Source organism: Gracilinanus agilis, chromosome 6 (assembly GCF_016433145.1).
Source record: "Gracilinanus agilis isolate LMUSP501 chromosome 6, AgileGrace, whole genome shotgun sequence".
Classification (NCBI taxonomy): Eukaryota; Metazoa; Chordata; class Mammalia; order Didelphimorphia; family Didelphidae; genus Gracilinanus; species Gracilinanus agilis.
Window position 1 is genome coordinate 255,202,177 of NC_058135.1, and position 13,372 is coordinate 255,215,548.

The 13,372-nt window shown below is 35.6% G+C and overlaps 1 protein-coding gene across 1 annotated transcript in view; it reads left to right on the forward strand.

The window, feature by feature from the left end:
• The window catches only part of ELP4 (elongator acetyltransferase complex subunit 4), a 289,442-nt gene that overhangs the window by 39,267 nt on the left and 236,803 nt on the right, over positions 1-13,372 (forward strand). The window contains exon 4 of the mRNA XM_044682145.1: positions 6,112-6,243. Within this exon, the coding sequence (XP_044538080.1) occupies positions 6,112-6,243 (132 nt within the window). The remainder of the gene's footprint in view (positions 1-6,111; positions 6,244-13,372) is intronic.

The window sequence follows — 13,372 nt, forward strand, 5'->3', positions numbered from 1 at the left end:
GTTGAAGAAGAGGTGGGGAAAGCAGAACTTGGTAACTGATTATGAGCCTGGTTATACAGTATAGATATCCATTTGATTATACACCGATGGCCAGTCAAGGTCTTTCAGAAGGAAAGTCAAATCCTCAGAACTCTACATGAGGAAAATTAATTTTGTTGCAGTGGGCAGGAGAGACTAAAAGAATGAGAGCCTGGAGGTGGAGGAATCCACTAGAGGAGAAAACCGAAGTAGGTTAGATAGATGAGGTTCATGGAGGGTGATGCCAGAAAGAAAGGTAAAGAGATCTAGGTTTTATGTTCGTGCCTCGTAGTCATCTCATTGATTCAAACGCAAGTGACTGAGATCCTTGGGGCACCAATAAGACCAAGAAGCTAGGTGAATGAAGCAGTGTGGAGGGGGGAAATGAAAAGTTCAGAATTCAGTATATAAGATGGGTAACTAGTGAACTAGGATTTAAGGAATCTTAGCTACTTAGCACAGTTCTTGGCACATTGTAGGTGCTTAAGAAATGCTTATTGACTGGCTTACTAATGAGGTCATTTCTGCATTCTGTGAATAATGCTCCAGCTAAAGACTTGGGAATGATTATCTAAATATGAAGCAAAGACTGCAATTAACTTTGTTTCTTTAAATGTTTAAAAAATTTTATCGAATTTCCTAAAAATCCATTCAAGAACTTGTACAAATTAATTTTCCAGTATTGATAGGAGCTCACATATGTTTCTCTCTGGGTTTTTATAGTGCCAAGGAGGTGATATGGTAAAATAAAGGTCATTTTTTAAAAAAAGGCATCTAAAATGAACAAGAACAAAATTTTCCCTGATTCCTTATCATGTCGTCGGTATGACCTTTCTTTTTGAACATTGTGCCAGTGGAATGCAAATGCTATCTACACTGCTGGAAAGACTTGAGTGTACTGCTCCAGCACCCACCCTGAGTTGTCAAAATGAGCTTGGCTTCTTGGTTATGAGCTCTTATATAACAATTCATTAACAAGGACCACTATACAGTGAACCAAAAACAAAGCTAGATGACTACTTATGATACCCTCTGCATTTAAGAACATTGTTTTCAGTAGCTATTACCAAACCAGATCTTCAAATTACATGATATGGGAAACTTTCAAAATATAGAAATATGGTAGAAGAAAACTAAAAGAAAATTGTTGGCTTATCTGCCAGTAGATTATTTCAGTAAGCTTACAGATGATTTTATATCCCAGTGCTTTTATTTATTAACAACAAGCAGTTATTTTATGTATCTACACAACAGTCCTCAGAACATTAAATATTAAATAATAAAAACAAGACAGCAAATTGTCTCAGTGCCCTTTCTATCAGAAATTTGCAAAAGATGTTAGAAGTATGAGAAACAATAAACAACTTAATAATTTGTGTTCTTTTAGCGCTTAACAGTTTGCAAAGTACAGCAAAATAGCCCTGTTAGGTAAATAAATGTTAAAGTATCTAAATACAGAGATAATGAAAAAAAAATCACTGAAGGATTTTTTTATGACATTTGCTTATAAATTTTTTTAAGTTGCATTGGATTTAGGAAGATATCTGTTTGTATCAAAGATGACTGCTATTAAATAGACCATTCTCCAAAGGGTTTGGTTTTAACAATCCTACAGTTAGATTTGGAACAGACTTGAAAGTTATCCATAGTCTAATTTCCTTACTTCACAGTTGAGAGAACTAAGGCAGGAGAGAGGAAATGACTCTGCATAGGCCACATGGGATGTGACAAGGCTGGAATTTGAACAGAGAGCATCAGACCAAGTCCACTGACCTGTGCTGGTACTTGGGCAGATTGTGTTTAAAATTCAATTTAAATGGATAGTTCAGTTTGGTCTAGACTCTAGAACCTGTTTTGTTTTATGGTTTTCTTTGTGGCTAGACTAACTCTGTTATTTGTTCTTTCTTTCTTTCTCTCTGAGGATCTTGGTGGTCAAATAACAAAGGCTAAGGCCATCTTCCTTGAGATGGGAAGAATAAGTGCTGTTTTCATACTTGCTCAGATAATTATCATAAGATTAAATCCCATTGTTCCTTTCTCTTATCACTTTGATTTCCAAAGAGTAATATTACTCTATTTCTATATGTTTATCTTTCAGTATATTTTGAAGCAGAAAAAAGCCCTGGCTAGGATTGCTGTAGTCTCATTTCCCTATGACCTGATTTTTTTTAGACTACTCTCACACACATTTACACATATGTATGGACACACACTCTTTCCACTTGGGAGGATAGACTCGTTTACATTTTTTAAAAGTTTTATTGATGTCTTTCTTAGGCATCTTAAAGTCTAAAATATATTATCTTGTAATAATATTATAAACTAAGTTACCTTTTGGAAATATTTGAGATGACACATTTGTTAAATGATGATACTGCAATTTGACAGTTGTGGTTTGAGTTTTGAAAATGCTTGAACAATGGCCAGCTTAATGAGTTAGAGGAATTCAAAGATAGGATTTACCATCTCTTCCCAAACAATGGTTTGTGAGTAGCACTCATTTCCATTGTGTTTTGGAGATTAGCAAAGATAACACATGCCATAAAGTATTTAAGTGTTACCTGAAAGTCTCCCAAATTGAGAATAACAGTTTAAATTGAGGATGTTTTCAGTATGAAACTAGCATGTGAAAATTTAATAGAATTTCCTCCTTAAGTTAAGCTAAATGGTAAAATTTTCTATTCATTCTCTTATTTCAACAAGCTAATATTTACATAATAGCATTCTATTTTTGCAAACTTTAGGCCTCATTTGGAGATGAAGGATCGGTTGTGTCCTATAAAATTTTTATAAGCAGTGTGACCATCTAGGTTTAAGAGAGCAGTTTGAGCTTTTTGTCTACTAAGCCATTCAACTCTCTAACTTCTTCACGTGTTCCAAACTTCATTGATGACAAAAGACATCATGCTTGCAGAAATCAGCATAGGTGAGGGAAAGGTGTTATAACCTAAGAGAAAGGCAATATGTCTTAGTATCTCAGAGGCAAGAAAGAATAAATTTATCAAGGGAGTGGATCAATAATTCCCTCTTATTTCCTATTAGTGTTTGGTATTGACAGATTAAAGACAATTATGAGAGCTCCATAAAAAAAAATTAAAAATAGAACACTAAGATACCTTTACCAGCCATGCTATTGGTTGCTCATTCACCTACCATTTCTACTAGCTAGAATAGGGTAGGGTGATGTAACTTGGAAAATATCAGGTTTAAAAAACAGTGTTGAGGGGGCAGCTGGGTAGCTCAGTGGATTGAGAGTCAGGCCTAGAGACGGGAGGTCCTAGGTTCAAATCTGGCCTCAGACACTTCCCAGCTGTGTGACCCAGGGCAAGTCACTTGACCCCCATTGCCTACCCTTACCACTCTTCTGCCTTGGAGCCAATACACAGTATTGACTCCAAGACGGAAGGTAAGGGTTTAAAAAAAAAAAACAGTGTTGAGATAAAACTTTCTATGACTCAACTATCCTACAAAGATGGTCATAGAAAGAATTTTGAATTGAGAGGGAGCCCGTAATACAGCCTATGCTGGGTTGCCACTCTCTTCTGTAAAATTAATGCTAAGTGGCTTTATAATAGTTATTACTTGGACTAAAGTGTGCTTTGTACATTTAGTAACCTAATAATCCAACTTAATGGGAAATATGATATGGCTTCATCTATCAAATTCCTATTAGGTAGAATGGAAAGACAAAATTATTTATATGAAAAAGTCATAATGTGAAACTAATTTAAACAAAAAGGTTGCAAAGATATTCAGTGGCTTTTCAAGAAAACTAATGGTTAGGTTAAACTAGAATAGTGTTCCGTATAAGAGTCATACCAACCTTTTCAAATCAGGGGAAAATATATGTTCTAACCCATTTGAGCCTTTCCATCTCCACCTTCGTATATGCAACAGAATGGGCTAATTGTTAAAAACATATTTCATCTACATTAAACTTGTATTGGTTTTGTTAATATTATACTCTTTCAAAGCATTGAAATGCATGGAAGAGTTGAAAGAATGCAAAGTTTCCTAAGAATAAGATTTCTTAAAATTTAAAGTCAAGAAAAATTTCTAATTTGTAGGAAAAGATTGGGTAATTTCTCTTGGTATGTTATTTGACATTAATGAAGATTACAATCACATTAAGAAAAGGCTTCATTTAAGAATGATTGTATGGGGGCAGCTGGGTAGCTCAGTGGATTGAGAGCCAGGCCTAGAGATGGGAGGTCCTAGGTTCAAATCTGGCCTTAGACACTTCCCAGCTGTGTGACCCTGGGCAAGTCACTTGACCCCCCATTGCCCACCTTACCACTCTTCCACCAAGGAGCCAATACACAGAAGTTAAGGGTTTAAAAAAAAAAAAAAGAATGATTGTAGAGCTTTCTCCTTAATCATAAATAAACTAATAGAGGAAAATTTCTAATTTACCATGAGATATTTGTAAAGAGAAAGAAACAGTGAGATAAAAACATGGGCATGATGGAGGAGGAAGTTCTACATCTTTCCTCCAATAGCCAAAATTAATAGTTGAATACACTTTTTTATAGGATGAATAGTGAATTTTGTTACATGCATATATTGATAGCTGTGAAATTATGAAACCTTTTAATCATCTAAATTGACATTTTAACAAAATAGAATTTATATTTTGCAAATAATGTCTCAAATTAAGAAAAACATAAAAATAGCATCCTGAGTTGCTAATATAATAAATAAATTTTTTTGAGAATCTTTCAATTTTATGTTCATTAGAAAAGTAAGGTATTCCTTTTCTTCTATTATGTATGTGTTTTTTTGAATGCTGGAAGTGAAAATATTTTATGGGCAAGAACTTTTAAAATATAACTAGTTCCTTCTATCAATCATTTTCATACATTTAAAATACTTTGAGGTCATTTGAGGTGAATCAGTAACTGTAGCAGACAGTATATTTTCTATCTAATGTAAGTAAACTAGTTATAAATAAAACAGATTAATGAAATATCAAAAATTATAGATATAAAGATATTGATCTACAGCATGTCTATCAACAAGTTACACTTTCCAATTCTGCCATAGCAAAAATAAACTTAAACTATCAAAGTATTTTCCCTTTTTCATTGAGCTTACTATATTTCACATATTGCATTATCTGCCTCATACCCCTTATTAAAGGTATCACATAGAACTTTCTTAGCTAGTGGGTCAGTGGATAGAAGACTGAACTTGGGGTTAGGAAGATCTAAGTTAAAATTCAGCCTCAAATGCTTAGTAGCTGAATGACTTTGGGCAAGTCACTTGATCATTTTTTGCCTCAGTTTCCTCATTTATAAAATGGAGTTAATAATAGTAGTCACCTCACAGTTATTGCAAAGATCAAATGAGATAATGATTGTAAATTATTTAGCACAATTCCTGGCACATATGCACTATATAAATGTTAACTATATGTTTGTTGTTGTTATTTTCAGTATTGTTAATAGTAGTAGTAGTTGTAATTTAGAAGGCACATTGACACCCCTTCCCTTCACCTCCATCTCCTCAAAAAAGGTGCCTAGAATCGAAAATGGTTGTTTTTTGTTCTATTAAGGATTTTAGATTTTATCTTCATTGTTGAAATGGGAAACAAAAATTTGCCCGTGTAAAAGTGACATTTGATACAGGTAGATAAGTATCTTTATTTTAATCATGGTTACTTCACCTTGTTATCTCAGTGAAATGAACTCTTTGGTTCTTAGAATGATGAACCAGTAAACAAATTGTGCAGATGCTTTATGTTTACCTTATGACAAACATTAATAGTAATTAGATATAATAGGTAAATTGTAATTCTAAGCTATTATTAAAGTATATAAATTTGAAAAGCCATATCTGCTTGTTGGAATGTTGCAAATCTATGAAATATAAGCAACAGTAGTGCTAAGAATATTTGGATCAATCTTAAAAAGCAGATAGGCCTAGTTAGCTGGGAAATTACTTTCAACTATTCTTTATTTTGGAATGCCATGTGTTGGCATAGCTTAGTGTTTTTGTTAGTGGCTAACAACTTTTAGTTCTTTGGAAAATCCTAATGATTATCATCATTTTTAATAATGTTCTCTCTAATAAAATGTTACTCTCCTTTATTAGGAACTTCCTGAGCCATTACATGATGACAACTATAAAAAAGTGCTTGATGAAGGACGTAGTCATAACTCACAAGAAGAACCAGATATTTCCATGAAGATAGCCTGGCGTTATCAAAACTTGCCTCAAATGGAGGTAAAACCACATTTATGTAAAATTTTCCTATACCTGCACAAACTTATTTAACTTATTTAAATTTACTTTTTAATTTAAATAAATGATTATGTTCTTTTGATGATGTTATTTAATTTGTTCTAAGAATTTAGAGAGGCCTACAATTTATTTTAGAAACACTATCATCCAAAATAGTTGGACTAAGAAATTTTGTTTTGTTAAACAAGTAAAATATTCTTTACATAAAAGATGTAGCTATCAGTGATTGATTCCTTGAAGTTTCCAAATAGCTAAAGCATTACAAATACTATGAATTTAGTAAACATTTGCTGAATTCATTTGTAGAATAAATAAATTATAAATGTAGAGAATTCATAGTCATTCATGCTCTCTCAGAGCTGACATTAGAACAACTTTGAAAAATGCCTGGTAAGTAAAAAACGAATGAATGAATGGGAATGAATTCTGTGCAAAGCCTTGTGCTGAGTCAGAAATGCTTAACCTTTTTTTCTGTCATGGATTCCTTTAGCATCCTGGTAAAGCCTATAGACCCCTGTGGTTGGCCAGCTATATAATGTGAGCTTGATCTTTGGAAGGGAAGCCAAGTCAAATCTCAACAGCATACTGAAAAACAGAGATATCACCTTGCTGACAAAGTACTATATACTCAAAGCTATGGTTTTTCCATTAGCCATGTATGGCTAACGTAAGAGTTAGACTATAAGGAAAACTGAGAGCCTCAGAATTGACACTTTCAAACTGTGTTGCTGGAGAAGACTTTTGGGAATCCCTTAGACAGCAAAGGGGATCAAATCATTCAATTCTTAAATAAATTAATTGAGACCGTTCACTGGAAGGTCAGATACTGAAGCTGGAGCTTAAACATTTTGTCCACATAACAAGACAGGACTCACTGGAAAAGATCCTGATGTTAGGAAAAATTGACGATGAAAGGAGACAGGGATGGCAGATGATGAGAGGATAGAGAGTGTCATAAAAACAATAAATATCAACTTGGACAGACTTCTAGAGATAGTGGAAGATAGAAGGGCCTGCCTGAATAACTGAACAATAACAACAAACATCATGTGAGCATCACTCAACAGGATGTGATCTGGCAGCAAGTCCAAAGACTATGCTTATTTCTAAGTAGAAATGTACTTAAGCAATATTTTTTAAATGTCTGTGACAACTGTGGTGTGATATGAAAACATATGATTTCTGTTGGTGATGAAGTCATGGTTGCTGATGATAATCTACATTCATCATTAAAATAATTGCCAGTTTTAGAGGTTAATAAAAACAAAGGTTTAGTGTTTTTCCCATTCAAGTTCATGGATCCCTTGAAATATTTCTGAAGACCCCAAGTTAATATCAGACATAAATAGAGTAGCTAGACAGTCCTGCTCTTAAGGAGTTCACTTACTAATAAGAGGAAACAACAAAATAGAAAGATTCAACTGTAGAATAGGTAGGTAGGCCCAGGGCTCCACAGGATAAGACCAGCAGGTCCAAATGGCTAAGAGTCACATTTATTCATAAATACATATGTTGATATCCCAACATGTCTTCTTTAGGGTCATCTTGATTGATAAGGCTACTGTTGTTTATTACATTGAATCATTTGACAACACCAAGCATTCTGGTGCTGAGGACTTTGGTAGCAAGAACTTTCTCTTCTGGGTCTTTTAAGCTATTCCTGTTGACGAGGCCAAGGTCCCAGAGATCTGCATCTCTCCCAAGGTTGCTTCTCAGGAAGAGAGGGATCAGGGAAGGGAAATCTGATGCAGAACATGCAGGACAAAAAAGTTTTGAGACAGTGTTGGCCAAGACTGGACGCTTGTCTGCTTCCACCAGCGGTGGGGAGAAGTGATAAGGCCACATTGTCTCCTAGGGGCCCCATTGCATTGTTCTGGCTGCCTTGCCAAAGTTGAAATGCAGTCATCTGTCCACTGGGCTAGACCTTTGTCTTTGTATGATAAGAGCAGATCCTATTTTGTTACTTCAGAGAAGCAGGTACTTCATCTCTACAGCTTGTATCACCTTTTTACTACAGTAGATGATACTCATTAGTTGCTACAGCAAAAAAACAAACAAACAAAAAAACAGAAAGCAAACCAATTTTTTAAATCCCCCTATTCTGGTGGCAGGCCAGCCAAGGTTAAACTACCCCTCAGAAAGCGGACACATGTTTGCCAGGCCTGTCCCCAAAGCTTGCATAGACCTGCCCTAGCTAGAGATCTGTCCATAAACTCTTACTAGCTGTACAACTACAGGAAATCCCTTACTCTTTTCCTCAGTTTCCTCAACTGCAAAATAAGGATCATCACAGCCTCTACCTCCCCGGATAGTTGGGAGAATAAGATCAGATATCTATAAAGTGCTTTGCATCCTTAAAGTGCTTTACAGATGTTGGTAGTTGTTATTACTCCATCCTCATAACCTTTGAAAAACAGTCACTTCCATGTTCAGGGCCCTTCCACAAGCGTTTAGGAAGTACTTTTTAGGTATAGAATTCAGCTTATAACTTGTAGGCATTTCTAGGATCCATTATTTCACCCTCATGTATACTCTTTCCTACTTTCTTATAAACCGGGACCTCTAAGTGCAGAGCCGCCTGAGCTGTTGCCCTGGTGGGCAGAAGGCTTCCACTGTTCACAGTAGAGTTCATCCTGTGTAGCTCACCAGCAAGCCAGATGACAGATGGCCCAAAGTTCCCTTTGCTTCTCACTGCTCTGACAGTAGCAAGGAGTCTGCTACCAAGAAAGAGAGCTCCTTCCATTTGGCTGACATGCGCTATCACATGCAGTCCAATGATTGCCCAGGGAAGCGTGGAGACACAAGTTTGGAAGCGCTGGGTGCCCACAAGGAAGACAGGATGCCCAACGTAGAGATTCTGGCCATTTCAGGTGCTTCTTCTAGCTCCGGTAACTTGGTAGCTTGTCGAACTTAGTCACTAGACTGAAATTTTTGAATTTTGAATGAATTCAGCAAACATTTGTGGACACAGCTATTAGAAGTTTCAGATGAGTATCATGTGAACAACTGAAAAAAAATTCATATTACATAGCACAGCGTTAATGTGTTTTTAGTGAAAACTTCCTTTGAGAATTTTTTATATTCTTAACAAGTGCTAATTTTCTATATACAAAGATGATTTGTTTATCTATCATTAGTATTTTTAGGGGAGGAACTTGTTTTTTGATAAGTGGTAATGTGGTCCATTTATAGACTATTTTATTCTAACCAGTGACGCAGAGGATGACTTAGTTTATCGATTATGGGACAACAGTTTTCACAATGCAAAACTGGGTCTACGCAAAATCATAAAAAAAAAAGGATTTCGTTAGTACCAAGTTTGTTTTTTTTTAATATCAGTCACCTAATATTTTTTGATGTTTTACTCACCTAACATTTTGTGCCAGTTGTGTGAGATCATTGTCCCTGACATGGAGAGAAATGTAAAATATGGGACTAACACCGTAGGAGAAGAGACAAAAACAGAGATAGCTAGAATAATCTTTCATAGAAAATGCATTAAATAACTGTGAGATAAAGTGTCTTGCAAGACTGAAGGAGCAGTGTGCCATTACTAAGTGATAGGTAGCTGAGGATCAGGAGAGATTTCACTGGAGAAGTGCCATTTGAATTGAGATTTGAAAAATAATAAAATTCAAGAACTAACAAAAGGAGTCTATTCTAGGGATCAAATCTATGCAGAGAGGCAAAAAAATGAAGGTTCTGGTCAAAGTATAGATTGTAATAAAGTTTTGCTAGATTCTGGAAGGGAGTCATTGGAGATTAAGGGTAAGCAAGTAGGGTGGCAAAAGATTTTGTAGGGCTTCAAATGCTAGGCAAAAGAGATCAAACTTAACTCAGACGATAGAAAGGCACTAAAAACTTTTGTACTGATGAGAAATATTTTTATGTATAAAAAATAGATTGGGGGGAGCAAAAGAAGGAAGGAAGACTTGTTAGGTGGCTATTGCAAACTGTTCAGAGCAGTAATGATTATTCTAGAGTTGTGACAGTAGGTATGTAGAGGAAATTATTTGATTGTAGTGGTTTTTAACCTTCAGTCGATGAACTTGTTTTTTAAAAAATATTTTGATAAATAGATTTCAACATACTTGGTTTCTTTTGTAATCCTATGTAATTGTATTCATTTATTTATTTTAAACAACACTTACCTTCTGTCTTAGAATCAATACTAAGTATGCCAAGGCAGAATAATGGTAAGGGCTAGGCAACCAGGATCAAACAACTTGCAAGTTACCCTAAATGTCATTTATTTTATGAATTTAGAAACATTAGAGAAGAGATTCATAGGTTTTACCAGACTGCTTAACAGGTTCAGGAGTCTGTGACACAAAGAAGTTTTGATTTGGGGGAGGGGCGCTGGGTTTGTTTTGTTGGGAGGGAAGTCCCCTCTTTCTTCTCCCTTACACTGAAGAGGAGAGAAGGAAGAGAGAAGAAAAGAAGTAAAAAGGGAGAAAACACTCCTAACATTATTAAGCAAAGCAAATTCCTTCACTGGCCATGGCCAAAACACATCCACTAAATCATGCTCTCAGACCAGATTTCCTAGAGAGTTTTCTCCTGGATGCTCTCATCTTCTCCTTCCATACCACTTCTCTTGGTGATCTCATCAGGTCCTATGGTTTGAATTACCATCTTGGAAATGGGCCTATGCTGCCCCAACTTCTCTGCTGACCTCCAGTCTCACTTCTCCAGTTGCCTTTCTGACATCTCAAACTGGATGTCCAGTAGACAGCTTAAACCTGACATGCCCCAAACAGAACTCATTCTCTTTCCCTCCAAACCCCACCCTCTGTGGCTATTGAGAGGAATATCAGCCTCCTTGTCCCTCAGGCTTCTTACCTGGGTGTTGCTCCAAGACTCCTCCTCACCTTCTCACTCTCTCACCCCTCCATAGCTGAGCAGCTGGTAAGGCCTGTCAATTGGGCCTTCTTTCTTTAGTATGCTCTGCTCTCTCTTCTGGCACTGCTGCCACTCTAGAGCACATTCTCATCACTTCCCACCTGGACTACTCTAATAGCCTACTGTCATTATTATATTAAAATAGCCTTCTGTTATTACTAATAGCCCACTGCTAGGTAGCATAGGCTTGGAATCAGGAAGACTCCACTTCCAGAATTCAAATCTGGCCTCAGTTTCTTACTAGCCACGTAACCCTGAGCAGGTCACTTAACCTTGTTTGCCTCAGTTTTCTCATCTGTAAAATGAGCTGGAGAAGGAAATGGCAAACCACTCCAGTATCTTTGCCAAAAAAACTCCAAATGGCGTCACAGAGTCAGACATGACTGAAAATGACTGAACAAAAAATTTTCCTGTGTATTCTATTATACCTATTTACTTTTTCAAGGTGAAATTGCTTAATTGTTTGTTCTTGATTACTACTCCTGAAAATCATAGAGGTTTTCAGAAATCTGTTATACATTAATGTATTTCCATAAGTTACTTTTTATCTGGAGATGATAAGGGGGGCATTTTTTCTGAAATTTTTTCTATAAAAGATTTAAAGGGTTAATAATTATTTCATATTGTCTAATTGTCTTTCTGTAGGATATACTTGTTCATTCCAAACTAATTTTTAATTCCTAATTAAAATTAGTGAGCTAGATGAAACTAAAAGATACACAAATTTATTTTTATTTTCCAATGAAGTATTTTATTCTTGGTCAGTCACATGAAATCTATCACATGATAAATTGTCCCATGGAATCAATTTTCTGCCGTCATTCATCCCCCAAAAATGAATTTTCTATCACATCAGTATTATAATTAGAAATACCAATGATTAATGGTGGTCTAAGTGAATACTTTATTTACTGATAATTTAGTGCATTTCTTTCTGTACCCGCTCACTCATAGGACTCCAGGAAGCCTCAATCCACTAATAAATTTATCAAGTCCAACTTAAAAGAAGTGGAAAGTCTCCCTTTCTTTCTCTCTCCATGGCCAGTCTGCTAAAACAGATTATTCATGCTTACTTGATTCAGGTAGGCTTTTGCAAGCTTCCCCACTAGGCCTGGGAATGTGGTACATTGAGGCCTATTCAGAGGCTTCTGACATAGACCAAGCTTTGATTGCGTGGTGTTTTATTATAGCCAAATCCTAGTCTCCACCCAGTTTGTTGGCACTCTACTTATTCTTTTGAATCGAGAAAGGTTATCACCTACCTTAATCCCTGCAGCAGCGTGGATTAAGGACACCAATGTGCCCCAGGATTCTCAAAGAGGATCCTGGAAACTTCTTGTTTCTTCTTTTTCGCTGTCTTTACTAAACTCTTTGGGGCCTTAGTGAGGATTTGCATCTGAAATGGGCAACCTGGAGCTTTTCTCAATGAAGACATCAGATCAAAGTTCAGTTAGTCAAGGCCTTTCTAAAACATTAAGGGGGCTTGGACTTATACAAGAAAAAGATGAGCTCTAGCAGAGATTGCAGTAAAAACATTTTGAACTGTAATCCGGATAAAGGATAGATTATAGGCCAAAGAACAGACCCTATTTAAATTGCTTTCACAACCTTTAGACTAAATAACTTTACTCTCTGTTTTTTATGAAGCATATATTTTAATGTAGAATATTCTTGTTTGGGAATGTTTTCATATCAGTTAAATGTCAAGGTAAATTTGCTTTAGATATCTTCAAAATTTAAAAAAAAAAGAAAAAGAAAGAAACAATTCTTGAGTTGAGAACAAGAAATCTGACTCAAAAGATCACCCCAAAACATTTTAGTAAATCATTCTAAATAAACACAAGTATAGCATTAACAAGACATGAACATTTACTTTCCTACATTTAAGAAATAATTTAACTAAGATATTTAATATTGGTTTAAAATTTGAATTCTTCTGCCTTTTAAAAATTTGGCATCTTGATTTAATTTAAAAATGATCATCTTTGAGCATTCAAGGATTGTAAGTACCTAATAACAAGCACAAAATATTGTTTAATTGTTGGTTTTTATACCTAAATGACCTAAGTTTCAGTCCAGGATACTGATCAAAGACCAACAATAAGTTAAAGGCCTTTTGGCTTCTACAGTGATTCCTCTCTTTGTGTGTGTGTGTGTGTGTGTGTGTGTGTGTGTGTGTGTGTGTGTGTGTGTGTGTGTGTGTGTGTGT